The following is a 19,380-nucleotide window of genomic DNA, read 5'->3' on the forward strand; positions in this document are numbered from 1 at the left end:
TTAGGTATGGTGCATTGTTATTATGTCCTACAACTACGTAGCAACGTTCAAGGTGAGAATTTAATGTTTAGCATGCTAATTCTGTTATTAAAATTGACTATGTATGGGTATATGCTATGTGCACGAAAAACAGATATGCGTAAAAGTCGGTATTCGACTGCGATAGTTTCAAAGGTGTTCCATCATTAGATGTGTGATGAAATTTAGCATGGTGCATTGCCATAATGCCCTACAACTACGTATCAAGTTTAGAGTTGGGATTCAATGCATGGTAATTCCGTTATTAAAGTTGGCTATGTATGGGTACGTGCTATACGCTCCCGCAAAACAGATGTACGCAAAAAGTCGATGTAGAGCCGCGTTAGTTTTAAAGTTGTTCCATCATGAAATGTCTGATGGGATTTGGTATGGTGCATTTTTATAATGTCCTATAACCGCGTACCAACTTTCAAGGTGGGAATTCAATGTTTAACACGGTAATTCTGCTATTAAAATTGACTATGTATAGGTATATGCTAAGTTCACGCAAAACAGATACGCGTAAAAGTCGGTATTCGACTGCGTTAGTTTTAAAGGTGTTCCATCATTAGATGTGTGATGAAATTTAGCATGGTGCATTGCCATAATGTCCTACATCTACGTATCAAGCTTAGAGTTGGGATTCAATGTTAAGCATGGTAATTCAGTTATTAATGTTGACTATGTATAGGTACGTGCTATACGCTCCCGCAAAACAGATGCACGCAAAAAGTCGATGTGGAGCCGCGATAGTTTTGAAGTTGTTCCATTATGAAATGCTCGAGGAAATTTGGTCTGCTGCATAATCACAATCTCCTACAACTACGTACCAAGTTTCAAGGTGAGGAGTCACATATTAGCATGGTAATTCTGTTATTAAAGCTGACTATGTATATGTACACGCTACCGAAAACAGATTTAGGCAAAAGTTGCTATAGAACTGCGTTAGTTTTAAAGTCGTTCCATCATGAAATGTGTGATGAAATTTGGTATGCTGCATAATCACAATGCCCTGGAGCTCATTTAGATACGTTTTTAATGTAGTTACACATTCTAGTTGTTTTGATGTAAGGAAAAAATCATTCGATAACTCGATACAACTAGTTAACACGCGTTGATGTAACTTTCCTCATTTGTATGCATAGGCTACGCGAAATTGGTTACCGAATTTTTCGATTATATTTATATTCCGTATTTTATTTAAAACTGAAACTGTTAAGTACTACTTAAAGTGTTATAAAATGTGAAAAAGTGTACAAGTAGAATTATTATTATGTCATGAATAAGTAGTTTAAGTATAATGTCATTCGGGGACGCCCAAATGTTTTATTTTTTTTCGCAATACATCTCACTTTTTGCTTTCAGTATAAGTCGACTATACAGGAGGGGGATAAATCAGAAAAGGTAAATTTTCCATTAGTAGACGTGAAAATCGGGATGTTTTGTAACTAGGTCAAAGGTGTACTAAAAATGGTCCACCTACCATCTGAATCCGATATTTAGGTACCGACTCGGAAATTAAATATGGCAAGTATATGTCTTTTATTGCAACTTAAAAACGTGTCCTTGTTTTTCGGCTCTCAAATTTTTAACCCCACTATACTAACTAGTTTTAAAAGCGCCAAATCGAATTCCTAATTCTCGAATGCTCCATAATACTCATTACTTCGTTATATGCATCTGGAATGTCGAAACATGGATGCTTAAAAACCTCGAACAAACTTACCGGTGGAGAGGCATTGAATGTAAGCCTTGTAGTATGAAACATGTTCGTTGGTATATATATATATCTTAATCTGAAGTGCATTGCTGCATCGAAAAATTATAGCTATACGCGGTACGCTGTCGATTTTTCAATATAGTCAAGAAATGAAATAGCCCAGCTTTAGTGTTGCGTAATCTGCCTTGTCATTATATGCTTGTAACTAGTTCTGGGCTTGCTTGCGGTGCTAGTCTTCTTGGCTGCATGGAATAGGATGTTTTAGCTTCAAACTCAACGCATTAGCATGCCGAATTTGTAACCACAGCGAGATTCGAGTAATAAGCGAGGCTAGATAGTCTACCCTTAACAGAGAACTTGCATATACATTCGAATTTATGCGACTTCGGCTATATTGCCGGTTAACATTATAGCCATAGGGTGTTTTTGCTTCAAACTCAACGCATTAGCATGTCGAATTTAAATATAGCCGATAAATAATATAAAGTAGCTCTACTTAATTAATATTGTAACCATACAGCACGATTCTAGTAATAAGCAAGACGGTTTTGCGGCTTTAGTAGGTATAGGATCTTAAATATTCTATAAAACATGTATTCTATATATATTCTATTAAACACATACGTATATTAATCGGAAGTGCATAGCTGCATCGACAAATTATAGCTAAATTTAGTTTAAATCGATACGAAAATGCAGGCGGTACGCTGTCGATTTTTCAATATAGTCAAGAAATGGAATAGCTCACCTTTAGTGTTGCATAATCTGCCTTGTCATTATATGCTTGTAACTAGTTCCAGGCTTGCTTGCGGTGCTAGTCTTCTTGGCTGCATGAAATAGGGTGTTTTAGCTTCAAACTCAACGCATTAGCATGCCGAATTTAAATATAGCCGATAAATAATATAAAGTAGCTCTACTTAATTAATTAATTAATATTGTAACCATACAGCACGATTCTAGTAATAAGCAAGAGTACTTCTTGAGAATACCCAAGTAGGTTTTTTTTTTTGCCCACATGCACCAAATACTCTCAAGTCCCTATGATATTGGAGTACATCAACTTCATGATAGCTACAGTATTAAACAGAAATAGACATTGATCGGTGTCATCATGTCTGCCGAGAGAGTCTAATTAGATTGCGCCACTGCCTCATCAATAATTGTTAGGTCATCATCACTAGCTTCCACCTCTTTACTCTTTTCAGCTGCAATCGTAACTTCGATCAATTCTGCAATGAAGTAAATAGTAGTTTAAGGTAATGTTTGTATAACCTTTACGAGTGCCATTGTCACACTCGAAAAATATATTACCATCTTTAAATCATCAGTTGCACTGCAAGTTGAATATAAGTCGTAGGGATGGCACTAAAAATAACTGTGTATCGTTTTGTACGCACACATACTGCGGTGTTGCGATATAGTCCTGACACGATTGTCCAAGTTCTGAAAGCTGGAAAAGATACTCTCATATTATTTGATTGCGATTTCGATCCCGCAGAATCTCAAGTTATTCGTAGTCAATGGAATGGTACCTCTATCATAGATGTAGAGGGAAAAGAGATCTTCCGATTTGTTGGTATCGTTAATATTCAACGCAAATCGGACTTCATAATTGTGCGGGGGATCCCATTGTTGAATTTGAATTGATCAGCGTGTCGCTGTACATGATGCACTATATCGAAAGCATTATTGCTGGTTGAATATTGTCGAATGGTTGTCTATAATGTTAGTTGCATACAAGAATCTCGGAGATCTAAGCTCAAGATTTACGTACTCATGCTTGATTTGTTTCCATAGCCCCGACCTTGGGAATCGCTTGTATGCGTCCAAAGAAAATAAGTCGTGAAATGTGGAAACTGTAGGAATCGCGTACCTGCCGCGAAAAGTTTGTTTAATTGTAACGCCGAGAATTGTGCGCCTACGGCTAGTCCGTTGGCGTTTTAGCGCTGATTAAATTATCCTTATACTCGACATGCAAAGTAAATTTGCAGGTATTGGAATGAATTCAGTTGTAGTGTGCGTTCGTATTAGGTCATGAAATGCGGAGACCTCGGCAATCGAAACCGCGATCTGTCTGCGCTCAAAATCGCATTTTATATGAATTAATTAATTAGTGATGATGTGTAGAATTTTGATATATCATCATACACTGTAAAAAATAAAGGTGGATTTTAGGGTGGAATTAGGGAGGAAATATTGTTTCCACTCATGATCAAGGGAGGGTGACTATAATACACCTCCTGAAAGGTGATATCCTCCTTTCCACCCCTGTTTGACAGTGGATGATGAATCCGCCTATACGCGTGAGGTGCGCATACGGGGTTGTTGTCGCGAAATTTAATGCGTGCGCCCAAGGTGGCTGGTTAAACACACATATGAAGGCCGGAAGGACATTGGTATGTAATATGTGACCCTCATATCGGTGCACAGTGACAGCGAGATAATAGTTATAAGCCAACCGCGCAACCGTGCACATAATCATTGAATGAAAATCTCTATCTTCATTGCGGGGAGCAGATATTTGTTCAATGTTCAGTTTGAAAGTGTTGGAATCAACAATTATTCAATCGTCCGTTGGTCGTCCGCTGTACTAGTAGTTCGTCCGTTACTATATAGGTTACTACGTATGTTAGTTATATGCCGTTACCGTATATAGTTAGAAGTTTGTTGTTGCCATTGTTACGGTGCGAGTTACTAGGTCTGTGATTTTTACTGTGACGTCAGAATGATACAGACGGTGAATGAAATCGTCAGACTGATGCCTGCTTCTGATTGGTTGTTGTATCACTAAAAAGTTCGGGTGGTAAAAAGATGGCGCCGACAACACAGTTGTCTTCGACAAATTTTGTAGTAAGAGAAGCGAGTTTTTGTGAGTCCATGGAGTATACGAGAGGGAGATAGTTGGCTTTGGATTATGGATTGGCGTTGTGATGCTTGTATTAGAAATGCGTTATCGTGTTGGACATACTTGCCCAGCCTGTCAAGTCTTCGGCTGTGAAATTGGATCGTGCAATCACATTGCCACGGCATGCAACAGCTACAGATGCCATTTAGATTCTCATCACATGACGGTGCAGGCCAGATACCAGCTATTCATGAGCATTTGCTAATCAATCTGTCTGTTTAGGTAGCCATGAAATTGTTAGTTAAGCTATCAAATTATTGTCCGCTGATTACTGTCGACGACGCTTCTGAGATAAGAAGAGAGGTTTCGGAAATACACAAAGGTGAACTCCATGATCGTGACTTCAAAATCCAGTGTTATGACAGAAGATTAGGCCAGTATCTAGATCTGGAGTATGCGGATGTCGGAGATGATGACGTCTTCAAAGAGGACATTGCAATATGTCAAGTAATTGTAAGTAAGCACACACTGAATTCACATCATTTACTTGCTGCTAGCTGAACATTTTTTAGTAGTCCAATTCTAGTGCGATAGTCGTTACATTTCTATTGTCGAATTTATCCAGCGTATAATCCACTGGTAGCCGTGGCCCGTCGGTATACAGTTTTGTAGGACCGAATTCTGCAGTACGCTTCTTGTTTTGTAATGCCACCCCTGGTCTGCTCATATACTAGGCTTACCATACGTCCTCTTTTGAGAGGATTTGTCCTCATTTTTGACTTTTTTGAAAGTGTCCTCGGAGGACGCCCTTTTGTCCTCTTTTTTGAGATTTTGTCCTCTTTTTTGAAAATTTAGGTCAGATTTAGAGCAAATTGCGAGTGATATGCCGCAAATTAGCACAGAAGTGAAGCTCCGGGGGGTATTTCGGAGTGAAAAACGGTGATTTGAGCTCTGAGCGAAAAGGTGATTTTTTTTTTTTTTTTTAGTCATCCACCTGGAAATGTGGAGAGAAAAACGGTATTTTGAGAATTCTACTCCGGTTTTGCAAGTTTTAAATTTCTGAAAAAGTGTCCTCTTTTTAGATTTCCAAAATATGTTAAGCCTACCATATACCTGCTTTTGATTGCGTTTGCGTAATATTGATAGTATATTGACTCTTGCTGGTGCGAGACAACATTGTTGTGTTTAAGAACTACGATTGGTTGTGTGTCGCACGTCCAACAGCTTTCAAAAATGCTTCATGAAGACTAAGTTTCGGTGTCACTGTACTGAATGTCCTATCAAGTTAATTTGAATTATTCCACGCCCGCAAAAGTAAAGTATATGCATATTGCATATTGTATATCCACACAAGTGCATGCCATCTCACAGTTTGAAAAGCAATGCTGCAAAGCCAATTTTGGTTCCGTCAGTATTCCTTGCTCCCATAAGTACACATCTCTTTACCCAGGTAAATATTGCATTGCCGAGAAAATGAGTGATCCATTGGATGTGCTGTCGGAAATCGCCCTCAATTCGACGCCAGGTACTCATGACAGAAACGACAGTTCTGGTGAGTTATACTAAATTTTGAACTGAGCTGTTGGTTTTAACAGAACTTACGATCTCGTCAATTATGCAATCAAGTAATTAATTGTGATCCATTATTTGCCATATGTGCTCATTAGTCATGTTCAATTGTACAGCAATCAACATCCGGACTTGCCATGAGTTTTTGTGCCGTTTTTGATCTATGCCAGGGGGATCAACCTGTAGCCTTAGAAGCCGATATGAATAAATAGGTGAGCTCGGAGTATAAAATAAATGGACATAATCGACAATTTAATGCGGATATTTGGCTTCAAGTTGGTGCATTACGACTGTGCGCTGGAATGCGGCCGCATGCTGTTTTAATATTAGGAAATCAGGCCGTGAATAGCAAAAAGGTTGGTCAACCCTGATCTACACCAATGCCTCCATAGCAAACAACACACTTATGCTCTGTAAGTTAGTTGTATTTTGTATTACAGAATCTGACGATCTGGACTGGATGGTTACATTGGTTAGTCTACCTGCCATTTTCCTCAAAAATAAACTTCTTCCTGTCTGATCAGGTACGAATATTTATCGATATTATCAAGCAGTTGTTTGATTTGAAGTATACATAATTCGGGACTGTCAGAACGATTCGACAGTCCTAGTCGAACTTTGCATTTTATAGCAACTATGTAATTGTAGTTTAAACACATTTTTTCAACGGTATACATCCCATTGCTATTAAATCGTTTTTAGTCTGGCAGCCTTTCATAACTAATCATTTGGCTGGGAATTCGACAGCAGAGCAGTCATATTTTTTATAGCTGCAACCGATGAAATAAGATCAGATAAGGGCATTTGAATATTTACTCCTTCTCAAACGCCCTGCTGTTGACAAGCCCGTGCACCCTTTTCATCGCAGTCGCAGTGAAGCAGTGGTGTACAAATGGCGTTTCGCAAAGCAATTTCTGGGTGTCCACACACTCAATTGGCAACATGAATGATAACCTAATTTTTAGGCCCAGATTCAGATCATCACGCCGTATATTTAGGCGATTACAAGTATATAAGTGGTGATCTGCAAGCTATGTTAGTGTTATATACTTCAAGTGGACATCTTGAGTAGTACAGCTTTTTCAAAAAGTAGAACTAAACGCATAATTTTAGCTGTATTTCGAAGGTGGCCACTTTTCAACTCGATAGATGCATATTCGCAACTTACTCAATATGAGTAATAACATGACAGTTGCAGTAAAACAGAGTTACAAATTTAAAAACTTTTGAGGGTGTCCAGCCCGCAGGACTGGACGGTCAAAAAGAGGTCGGCATGGTGACGATAAAAAGTTGGTGTCAGCGTGAGCTGCTGACTAACACCTGGTTGTCAAGTCCATCTAATGTTCATATACCCGAGCCAGAGGCGTTAAACGCAGTTAACAAGGCTATACTGAAGTAGAAGTAGGAAGACATAATTTTACTCGGTACGAGTTATGTTGTAAACCAGCTACAAGTAGAAGTAGTTTGACAGTCTTTTGATACTACTCAAGTGAGCATGTATTTTTGAATAGTTATAATACACTGCCAATATGTATGTTTGACCTGTTTCACAATACCAAACCTTTCTTCAGATGCCCAGATCAGCCTACCTTACAATTTGTTCTGCTGTGGAAAAGAAGAAGTGGGCCATCTACTTTGATGGGGAGACAGTCCGAGATATCAACAGCTTCCATGAGGAATTTGCAGTGATGCTTTCAGTCTACTGGATATTCGACATACAGTTTTCGACAAACATCAGAAATTCCCTCACTTTCATGTCAGTTCTAGCACACTGTTGAAAGAGATGAGTTCTGCTGTTCGCACCAAACTTGGTAAAATCTGGGACTAATTTGAAAATAAAGTTTTGGAATAAAGGCGATGTTGTGATTTATGTCAACGTGGATTATGAAGATTTAATTTAGATGTTGTGCGCATCGAAGTCGTTTGACGAAGATATCCGGATAGGATGAGGTGGTATCTGGATAGGCTGATGAGGTGGTTTACCGATAGCATAGGGGAGGAAAATTTTCCACCTAAAATAGGTGGGGGAGCCCACCACCCTTTACGAGTGGAGAAAATACCACCTCCTTTGGGTGATTTTTGAAACACCTCTGTAAGGTGGCCACAGTTTTTACAGTGTAGAACCCCGCGCCTAGTTCAACGTTGATGAGTGTTATCTGTGAATATCTAGCAAATATAGTATTCTATTGACATCATAGTTTTCGAAATTTATGTGTAATCTGAATGTTATTTATACCCAAAAAAGTAAGTTATTATATTAATATTTTCAAGTCGCAGCGCTTAAAATCGCATTTTATATTAATTAATTAGTGATGATACATTTCAAGTTATTCAATACATATTGCTAAATATACATGGAAAACCGGTATTGAAATTCACAAAACAATGAAATTTGCTCATAAATACACACGATGTGGCAGTGGCAGGTGACGTGGCAATGGGCATCCTGTAGGCGTGACAATGGGTGTCATATAGGCGTGGCAATTAGGATGACGTGGCGTTCTCTGATTGGCCTGCGTATAACGATTCAACCCTTACTACTTCGGAGCCACTATATTTGACTAAATCATTCATATGGCCGACTCCAGGAATATAACGTTCTTCTATAATTGCGATTACAATTAGACGTATTTCAGTAAATCAGGGTTAATGAATTCATTTTTGATTGCAGGATATACGAGGGTGGTGGTTCACATACAAGAATCAACGAATGTGAGACTACATCGCGCGCAGCCAGAAGAAAAATTTCAAGTGATGGCATAAATCTGTCCAAAAATAATATCGTTTTTGTTGATTTACGAAAAGATTTAATCGTTCAAAATTCCGGTCATCCAGGCATATTTTAGAATTTCCTCCTGGACGCAGTTTAAACGGTGAAATTCCGGACATGTCCGCGAGATTCCGGACATATGGCAACCCTAGATTATGTCCTATCGGATCGTGGTAGTTCGTTCTTTTCTCGCGAAAGCAAAGATTACTTGATGAGGACGGGCATTACTAGCAGTGATTCTACTGCTTATCATCCGAGCGGATGTGCGAACGCAATATTGGATTTTGGTCGAAAGCGATCCGATTGTACCTCCGATCTCACAGGTTACCTAGATAAACCTACAACACTTAAGCTGGAATTCTGAGTCGATCTCGGTCGTACTCGAACCCACAAGCCATTGGTGTTGCAGCTATTGATTATACCACTGCGCTATCTCGCCACAATGTTCGGTGCTAAATTGGCACCGACTTCATTTACGTTGTAATTATTACCTTTTTGTTGTAATGATCACTCGTCGTAATTTTCTGGCGTGGATTGTCATGATTGCAGACTGTGTATTAGGGCTGTTCAAAAATAACTTTTTACCCCGGATTCTAGCCATTCACTTATTAAATTGTCAGGTCACCCTAAACAACGCTGCGCACCAAATTTGGTTCAATTCTAACAAGTATAGGACTCCGCAGATTCAATAACAAATTTTAATTTATTAGGTAAAACTTCAAAAAAAAATTTCAAATTTTTCTGCAAACCCCATGAAATTGTTGAGCTGTCTTCAAAGACGATGCAAAACAAACTTGAGTCAATTCCGACCAGAAGAAGCGGAGTTATGTGAGTTTTTCGATGATAATCCTCGGATTATCCGTGATTGGTGGATAATCCGGTAATTTTTTTTTGAAATTTTACCTAATAAATTAAAAATTTAATTGGGCCTGCGGAGTCCTATGCTTGTTGGAATTGAACCTAATTTGGTGTGAAGCGTTTTTTAGGGTAACCTGACAATTTAATAAGTGAATGGCTGGAATACGGTGTAGTGTGGTGATTATTGTTTCTTCGTGACCTCACTAATTGTGTTGATTACCCGCATCTTAACCTGCCTATATATATTGAGTGCTTTATGTACCGCGTTTAGTTGCTTGAGTCTTCATTTAGTTCATAAAAACCAAACTTGCGTTGAGGTCGTAGTACGTTTTCAGTACAATTTTATTAACCAAACGAACGTTGTTGTCTTTTCCTTAAAAGACATGGCTGCTTACAACGAGAAACTCATCCGCGTACCAGTGTTGGAAGTGTTACCACGTGCGGTGGATTCGTAGATGGTTTTCAACCATCGGAAGCGTATGTTGGAGAGCTATATTGAAGCCGTTGAGCAATCAAGAAATGCCGGTCCCGCATCGTCTGGGAGTGGGTCGGATTCACCCGCACTTTCCGCCATCAATAAGATCGCTATTATGGGTGGATACATGTCTGCTGAGATATTTTCGTATATCGAAGATAAGGAGAACTACCTTGAAGCAATGGAGAAATTGAAGAAGATGTATGTCAAAAAGAACAATACTATTTACGCTCGTCATAACCTCTCGGCCAGAAAACAAATGACGAGTGAGAGCGTATCTGAATTTGCACAAGAATTGTTAACATTGGGCAAGAAATGCGAGTTCAAGCAGGCTACCGCAGAAATGCATTTGGAAGAATCTGTACGCGATGCGTTCATTTCTGGATTGCGATCAGCAAATGTACGTCTTCGTCTTCTGGAACACGAGGAACTATATTTGGATAAAGCGCTTCAAGTTGCAGACACTATGGAGAAAGCAGAGTGCTTCTCTCGTTCATATGAGACCACCGCTACTGTGAATAGCATGGCTCACATAGATTGCGCATCCGCACACATTGCTGCGAATAATGGTGCGAGCGAGATCGCTAATGTGAATAGCGTGGCTCGCATGGATTGTACCACATCTTCGAATAATGACGTAAGTGAAGTCGCGGTAGTCCGCCGTCAATCGTCGAAGTGTATATTTTGTGGTAACAGTCACGTTTTAGACCGTGCCCTATGCCCTGCTCGGTACGTGAGGTGTTTCAAGTGCCAAAAGCAAGGACATTTCAGTAAAATGTGTCGATCCCAAGTATTGAAAACAGCTGCGTCTGTCACTGAACTTCGAATCTCGTCCATTCTTGCATCTAATGGCTGTTCCTCGCTGTCCAACACTACTGTGCCCGCGTACATTCGTAAAGCAAAGTTGCGTGCCTTACTGGATTCTGGAGCTTGGGAAAATTACATGGATTCTAAAGTAGCCGCTTCGCTTGGGTTGAAAGGCAGAGGACTGCAAACCATGATCAAACTCGCTTCAGGACAATTCGCCGCCGAAGTCAACGGTTTCGTTTGTGTTCCTGTGGATTTGGGTAATCGAATATATAAGTCTGTTCGGTTCGGCGTTCTCGACGATCTTTGTTGCGATTTGGTTCTAGGCCATAATTTCTTCGGAAAGCATAAAAGAGTTGTTTTTGAATTCAGTGGCGACGGAGATCTAACCATCAACAGCGGCAGAGCAAGTGGCGGTGGCGATGGGATGGTCACAAGTGAAAGCGTTGACGGGAGCGCTGATACAGCAGCAGCAACTGATACCTGTAATGTGATAGCTGCTAAAGTGGATGAGACGCCGTGTATTTTTCGGTTTGTAGATGGAAACTTGCAGCCCTTCGCTACCAAGTCCAGAAACTACAGTAATGATGACAAGGTGTTTATACGTGACGAAGTCTCAAAACTTTTGGAATCTGGAGTGATTGAACCTTCCTCGTCCCCGTGGAGAGCTCAGGTATTGGTGGTAAAGGACTCCAGACACAAGAAGAGATTGGTCGTTGATTACTCTCAAACAATCAACCGCTATACTCCGCTAGATGCGTATCCGCTTCCTAAGATTGAAAACGTCGTAAATGAAGTAGCTCGAGGTAAATGGTACAGTGTGATAGATTTGAAGTCCGCTTACCATCAGGTACCTCTTGGAAGTAATGATAAGCCTTTTACTGCATTCGAAGCTTGTGGTCGTCTATATCAGTTTTGCCGGCTTCCCTTCGGAGTCACTAATGGAGTTGCTGCGTTTCAGCGCTTTATTGACAGATTTATAGAAGGCAACGGACTGAAAGGCACTGTCGCTTATCTAGACGACATTACCATTTAAGGCGATACAAAGCAACAGCATGATGAACGTTTGGAAGCTTTTATAACCGCCGCGAAGGTTTGTGATCTAACTCTGAATGTTAACAAGTGCAAGTTCTGTGTTAAGGAATTGTCCATTTTGGGACACCTCGTCGCTCACGACTCCATAAAGCCTGATCCTGCTCATTTGAAGCCTCTAGTTGACTTACCTGCGCCTTCTGATGGCAAAAGTTTGAAACGTTGTCTGGGAATGTTTTCTTACTACTCGAAGTGGATATCGAATTTTTCCGGTAAAATTGGTCCGCTATGTAACAACGATTTGACATTTCCTTTAAGCAGCGAAGCCTTGATGGCATTTCGGCAATTGAAGAACGATCTCCTACGGTCAAGTCTCGGCTGTATTCTGGAGGATAAAGAATTTACCATCGAGTGTGATGCTTCTGAATTCGCCATTGCTGCAATACTCAGCCAAAGAGGGGGGCCGGTAGCGTTTGCGCACAGAACGCTGAACAAGCATGAGAAGAGGTACGCTGCCGTAGAAAAAGAAGCAGCTGCCATTATTGAGGCTGTACGTAAGTGGGGATATTTACTTCATATAAAACCGTTTACCTTGATCACGGATCAAAAGGCACTTTCCTTCATATTCGCGAAATCTCATCGCAGTAAGATAAAAAATACAAAATTGTCCTTGTGCACTGTAAAAACTGTGGCCACCTTACAGAGGTGTTTCAAAAATCACCCAAAGGAGGTGGTATTTTCTCCACCCGTAAAGGGTGGTGGACTCCCCCACCTATTTTAGGTAGAAAATTTCCCTCCCCTATGCTATCGGTAAACACCCTCATCAGCCTATCCAGATACCACCTCATCCTATCCGGATGTCTTCGTCAAACGACGTAGATGCGCACAACATCCGAATTAAATCTTCATAATTCACGTTGACATAAATCACAACATGGCCATTATTCCAAAACTTTATTTTTAAATTAGTCACAGATTTTACCAAGTTTGGTGCGAACAGCAGAACTCATCTCTTTCAACAGTGTGCTAGAACTGATATAAAAGTGAGGGAATTTCTGATGTTTGTCGAAAACTGTATGTCGAATATCCAGTAGACTGAATGCATCACTGCAAATCCCTCATGGAAGCTGTTGATATCTCGGACTGTCTCCTTATCAAAGTAGATGGCCCACTCCTTCTTTTCCACAGCAGAACAAATTGTAAGGTTGGCTGATCCGGGCATCTGGAGAAAGGTTTGGTATTGTGAAACAGGTTAAACATACATATTGGCAGCGTATTATAACTATTCAAAAATACATGCTCACTTGAGTAGTATCAAAAGACTGTCAAACTACTTCTACTTGTAGCTGGTTTACAACATAACTCGTACCGAATAAAATTATGTCTTCCTACTTCTACTTCAGTATAGCCTTGTTAACTGCGTTTAACGCCACTGGCTCGGGCATATGAACATTAGATGGACTTGACAACCAGGTGTTAGTCAGCAGTTCACGCCGACACCAACTTTTTGTCGTCACCATGCCGACCTCTTTTTGACCGTCCAGTCCTGCGGGCTGGACACCCTCAAAAGTTTTTAAATTTGTAACTCTGTTTTACTGCAACTGTCATGTTATTACTCATATTGAGTAAGTTGCGAATATGCATCTATCGAGTTGAAAAGTGGCCACCTTCGAAATACAGCTAAAATTATGCGTTTAGTTCTACTTTTTGAAAAAGATGTACTACTCAAGATGTCCACTTGAAGTATATAACACTAACATGGCTTGCAGATCACCACTTATATACTTGTAATCGCCTAAGTATACGGCGTGATGATCTGAATCTGGGCCTAAAAATTAGGTTATCATTCATGTTGCCAATTGAGTGTGTGGACACCCAGAAATTGCTTTGCGAAACGCCATTTGTACACCACTGCTTCACTGCGACTGCGATGAAAAGGGTGCACGGGCTTGTCAACAGCAGGGCGTTTGAGAAGGAGTAAATATTCAAATGCCCTTATCTGATTTTATTTCATCGGTTGCAGCTATAAAAAAAACATGACTGCTCTGTTGTCGAATTTCCAGCCAAATGATTAGTTATGAAAAACTGCCAGACTAAAAACGATTTAATAGCAATGGGATGTATACCGTTGAAAAAATGTGTTTAAACTACAATTACATAGTTGCTATAAAATGCAAAGTTCGACTAGGACTGTCGAATCGTTCTGACAGTCCCGAATTATGTATACTTCAAATCAAACAACTGCTTGATAATATCGATAAATATTCGTACCTGATCAGACAGGAAGAAGTTTATTTTTGAAGAAAATGGCAGATCCAGTCCAGATCGTCAGATTCTGTAATACAAAATACAACTAACTTACAGAGCATAAGTGTGTTGTTTGCTATGGAGGCATTGGTGTAGATCAGGGTTGACCAACCTTTTTGCTATTCACGGCCTGATTTCCTAATATTAAAACAGCACGCGGCCGCATTCCAGCGCACAGTCCTAATGCACCAACTGGAAGTCAAATATCCGCATTAAATTGTCGATTATGTCCATTTATTTTATACTCCGAGCTCACCTATTTATTCATATCGGCTTCTAAGGCTACAGGTTGACCCCCCTGGCATAGATCAAAAACGGCACAAAAACTCATGGCAAGTCCTGATGTTGATTGCTGTACAATTGAACATGACTAATGAGCACATATGGCAAATAATGGATCACAATTAAATACTTGATTGCATAATTGACGAGATCGTAAGTTCTGTTAAAACCAACAGCTCAGTTCAAAATTTACTATAACTCACCAGAACTGTCGTTTCCGTCATGAGTACCTGGCGTCAAATTGAGGGCGATTTCCGACAGCACATCCAATGGATCATTCATTTTCTCGGCAATGCAATATTTACCTGGGTAAAGAGAAGTGTACTTATGGGATCAAGGAATACTGACGGAACCAAAATTGGCTTTGCAGCATTGCCTTTCAAACTGTGAGATGGCATGCACTTGTGTGGATATACAATATGCAATATGCATATACTTTACTTTTGCGGGCGTGGAATAATTCGAATTAACTTGATAGGACATTCAGTACAGTGACACCGAAACTTAGTCTTCATGAAGCATTTTTGAAAGCTGTTGGACGTGCGACACACCACCAATCGTAGTTCTTAAACACAACAATGTTTTCTCGCACCAGCAAGAGTCAATGTACTATCAATATTACGCAATCAAAGGCAGGTATATGAGCAGACCAGGTGTGGCATCACAAAACAAGGAGTGTACTGCAGAATTCGGTCCTACAAAACATGTATACCGACGGGCCGCGGCTACCAGTGAATTATACGCTGGATAAATTCGACAATAGAAATGTAACGCCTATCGCACCAGAATTGGACAACTAAAAAATGTCCAGCTAGCAGCAAGTAAATGATGTGAATTCAGTGTGTGCTTACTTACAATTACTTGACATATTGCAATGTCCTCTTTGAAGACGTCATCATCTCCGACATCCGCATACTCCAGATCTAGATACTGGCCTAATCTTCTGCCATAACACTGGATTTTGAAGTCACGGTCATGGAGTTCACCTTTGTGTATTTCCGAAACCTCTCTTATCTCAGAAGCGTCGTCGACAGTAATCAGCGGACAATAATTTGATAGCTTAACTAACAATTTCATGGCTACCTAAACAGACAGATTGATTAGCAAATGTTCATGAATATCTGGCCTGCACCGTCATGTGTTGAGAATCTAAATGGCATCTGTAGCTGTTGCATGCCGTGGCAATGTGATTGCACGATCCAATTTCACAGCCGAAGACTTGACAGGCTGGGCAAGTATGTCCAACACGATAACGCATTTCTAATACAAGCATGACAACGCCAATCCATAATCCAAAGCCAACTATCTCCCTCTCGTATACTCCATGGACTCAAAAAAACTCGCTTCTCTTACTACAAAATTTGTCGCAGACAACTGTGTTGTCGGCGCCATCTTTTCACCACCCGAACTTTTTAGTGATACAACAACCAATCAGAAGCAGGCATCAGTCTGACGATTTCATTTACCGTTTGTATCATTCTGACGTCACAGTAAAAATCACAGACTCAGTAACTCGCACCGTAACAATGGCAACAACAAACTTCTAACTATATACGGTAACGGCACATAACTAATATACGTAGTAACCTATATAGTAACGGACGAACTACTAGTACAGCGGACGACCAACGGACGATTGAATAATTTTTGATTCCAACACTTTCAAACTGAACATTGAACAAATATCTGCTCCCCGCAATGAAGATAGAGATTTTCATTCAATGATTGTGCACGGTTGCGCGATGGCTTATAACTATTATCTCGCTGTCTCTGTGTACCGATATGAGGGTCACATATTACATACCAATGTCCTTCCGGCCTTCATATGTGTGTTTAACCAGCCACCTTGGGCACACGCATTAAATTTCGCGACAACAACCCCGTATGCGCACCTCACGCGTAAAGGCAGATTCATCATCCACAGTCAAATAGGGGTGGAAAGAAGGATATCACCTTTCAGGAGGTGTATTATAGTCACCCTCCTTTGATCATGGGCGGAAACAATATTTCCACCCTAATTCCACCCTAAAATCCACCTTTATTTTTTACAGTGTGGAAACTCGAATTAAGTGCATTCAAATACCGCATCAAACATCGACCAGGTAAAGACAACGTAGCCGCCGATTCGATGTTGAGAGTTTGTGCCTTTACAGGATCGAGCTTACGGAATATTCACGTAACACTGTCGCACCCAGGAGTGCGACGGATGATGCACTTCGTTCGAGCTAAATGTTTACCTTTTTCCACAGAAGAAATAAAAAAGGAGATCCAAGATTGCCCAGAATGTGCTGAAATTAAACCTCGATTTTTCAGACCAGCAGCTTATACTCTCGCCAAAGCTATTAAGGCATGGGATCGCGTGAGTATAGATTTCAAGGGACCAGTCGCTGGAAAGCGACCTTATTTGCTCGTTGTAATCGACGAATTCAGTCGTTTTCTTTTCGTCTTCCCATGCGCCGATATGACGTCGCAGACTGTTATTAGCTGTTTATCGTCATTGTTCGCTTTGTTTGGATTACCTGGCTATGTACAATGTACATAGTGACAGGGGAAAGTCTTTTCTCTCTAAAGATGTCCACGATTTTTTGATCTGAAAGGGTGTTGCGACCAGTCGTACCACTCCTTATCACCCTACGGGTAACAGTCAATGTGAGCGGGCTAATCAAACGATATGGAGGTCAATTAAACTTTTACTCGCATCTCACAAATTGCCAGAGAGCGCTTGGGAAGTGGTGTTAGCATACGCCTTACACTCCATAAGGCCATTATTATGAACTGCCACCGGAGTCACTCCGCATGAACGTTTCTTTTCATTTTGTCGTCGATCGATGCACGGTCAATCTATTCCAGATTGGATGATATCCAGCAAAGATGCGCTCCTGAGGAAATTTGTCCGAAATAAAAGCGATCCTCTCTGCGAATATGTCGAACTCATTGAAGTAAATCCAAAGTATGCTCTCGTAAAGCGCCGAGACGTTGGTGAAAGTACGGTATCTATGAAAGACCTTACTCCGTGCCCTCCTCGTGAACGAACAGATCCTTGCGTTCAAAGTCCGAAACTGAGGAAGATATGGAGATTCAGGAGCGTGAGCCTGAACAAGTGGTTGAAGAATCGATTCAGTCAGTTAAGAAAGAACGCACGAACACCGATTCTCATATAGATCGGTGTTCGTGCGTTCTTTCTCAACTGACTGAATCGATTCTACAACCACTTGTTCAGGCTCACGCTCCAGAATCTCCATATCCTCCTCAGTTTCGGACTTTGAACGCAAGGATTCTGTTCGTTCACGAGTAGATCGACGGAGAGATACTGCACCGTGATTGGTGGATAATCCGAGAATTATCTCCGAAAAACTCACGTAACTCCGCTTCTACTGTTCGGAATTGACTCAAATTTGTTTTGCATCGTCTTTGAAGACAGCTCAACAATTTCATGGGGTTGGCAGAAAAATTTGAATTTTTTTTGAAATTTTACCTAATAAATTAAAATTTTCAATTGGACCTGCGGAGTCCTATGCTCGTTAGAATTGAACCAAATTTGGTGTGCAGCGTTTTTTAGGGTAACCTGACAATTTAATGAGTGAATGGCTGGAATCCGGGAAAAAAAGTTATTTTTGAACAGCCCTACTGTGTATAGGGGAAATGTGGTACCGATGGATCACTGGGACCGAAAATACTTTGAAAATTCTCTATGATAATTCCATGATGACACTCCGTGAACTTGTCTACAACTGCATGCTGGCTAAAGCTTTTCTCACATACAAAAAATTCGACGTGCACGAGCTATGGGGTCTCTCATAGATGATTTTTGTTTTAGGGGGTGTAAACTAAATTTAGATCGACATATACATTTTTCTTTGTAACCTTCAACACGAACAAACCAGCAATCATTTTTAGTGTGAAGTGTAGGGCTTGTATCAGGCTATATAATGGCACCTATTATGTTTTCAGTACTTTCCTTGAGTGGACTTTTTTTCGATTCATGTATAAAATTCGTAGAGTGGGGACCGATGATACAATAGTCAAATGAAGCAAAATAATCATGCATACTAATCATGAAACAAATGAAACATGCCTATACGTAGAGAAAATCTTTATGTAATAATTGCATATGATGTTTTATCGCTATAACGAGGTATTTGGAAGTCACACTGTCGATTTTCGGGCAATATGTATGCACCCTCAAATTCATATGTCCGAGCCTAAATCGAAACGTGATTTTATGACAACATTTGAGTTGATATTTATTCTATTTTTTGACAGTTGCGATCAAACATTCTTCTTTGGCTTGCTGTAGCTTAGATTATAATACTGAGCAAAAAAAGTAGTCACATCTGAGTTTTTTAGGGTATATGTGTCATAGGTCCCCGGGTCGTGTGCCATTGGACCCACCGGGTGGGGACTGATGATACGTTCGAGCAACAAATTTTGGACGTCCATAAATATTTTTTTGAAAAGACGGATATTCATGCATATGTGCGCGATAGGTAGAGCTTGTATCAAAGTGCTGAGCCAGCAAAAGATCCGCTGTTTTCGGCTGAACATTTCGGGGCCAGCGATCATTTTCCAATTTTTGATCCATCGGTACCACATCTCCCCTACCTATTTCGCATACTGATAAATGCGTTTAGACTAGGGCTGTACACTAGGGCGTCAACATACAATCAGAATCACTTCACGCGATATTATGTCAGTTA

General features: G+C 40.4%; 2 protein-coding genes across 3 annotated transcripts; both read left to right on the plus strand.

Annotated features, from left to right (window-relative positions):
* The first annotated feature begins 3,887 nt into the window (after nt 1-3,887).
* Nucleotides 3,888-8,005, plus strand: LOC145447034 (uncharacterized). 2 transcript variants are annotated; one of them, XM_080325473.1, is made up of 4 exons: nt 3,888-5,096; nt 6,034-6,135; nt 6,593-6,676; nt 7,724-8,005. In XM_080325473.1, exons 1-3 carry the CDS (start codon nt 5,084-5,086, stop codon nt 6,670-6,672), a joined length of 195 nt encoding a protein of 64 aa, XP_080181599.1. In that variant the 5' UTR covers nt 3,888-5,083; the 3' UTR covers nt 6,673-6,676; nt 7,724-8,005. The 2 variants fall into 2 exon arrangements, with proteins under 2 accessions (XP_080181599.1, XP_080181598.1); XM_080325472.1 differs by lacking the exon at nt 3,888-5,096 and having other exon boundaries at nt 5,341-6,135.
* Nucleotides 8,006-10,235: 2,230 nt separating this feature from the next.
* Nucleotides 10,236-12,973, plus strand: LOC145446637 (uncharacterized). The gene is made up of 4 exons (XM_080324988.1): nt 10,236-11,868; nt 12,100-12,155; nt 12,204-12,738; nt 12,798-12,973. The coding sequence occupies exons 1-4, from the start codon at nt 10,236-10,238 to the stop codon at nt 12,971-12,973; spliced, it is 2,400 nt and encodes a 799-aa protein (XP_080181114.1).
* The last annotated feature ends 6,407 nt before the right edge of the window (nt 12,974-19,380 follow it).

Source organism: Botryllus schlosseri, chromosome 9 (genome assembly GCF_051294905.1).
Source record: "Botryllus schlosseri isolate E-star chromosome 9, Bs_hap1, whole genome shotgun sequence".
NCBI classification, from domain to species: domain Eukaryota; kingdom Metazoa; phylum Chordata; class Ascidiacea; order Stolidobranchia; family Styelidae; genus Botryllus; species Botryllus schlosseri.

Bases quoted from the DNA above. Each gene is read 5' to 3' on its own strand.
- LOC145447034 (XM_080325472.1), top strand. From the start codon at position 6,073: ATGTGCTGTCGGAAATCGCCCTCAATTCGACGCCAGGTACTCATGACA. The intron at 6,136-6,592 runs GTGAGTTATACT...TTTGTATTACAG, and splicing joins TGACAGAAACGACAGTTCTG to AATCTGACGATCTGGACTGG. The intron at 6,677-7,723 runs GTACGAATATTT...ACCTTTCTTCAG, and splicing joins ACTTCTTCCTGTCTGATCAG to ATGCCCAGATCAGCCTACCT.
- LOC145446637 (XM_080324988.1), top strand. From the start codon at position 10,236: ATGGTTTTCAACCATCGGAAGCGTATGTTGGAGAGCTATATTGAAGCC. The intron at 11,869-12,099 runs GTAAATGGTACA...TTACCATTTAAG, and splicing joins CGTAAATGAAGTAGCTCGAG to GCGATACAAAGCAACAGCAT. The intron at 12,739-12,797 runs GTAAGATAAAAA...GCCACCTTACAG, and splicing joins ATTCGCGAAATCTCATCGCA to AGGTGTTTCAAAAATCACCC.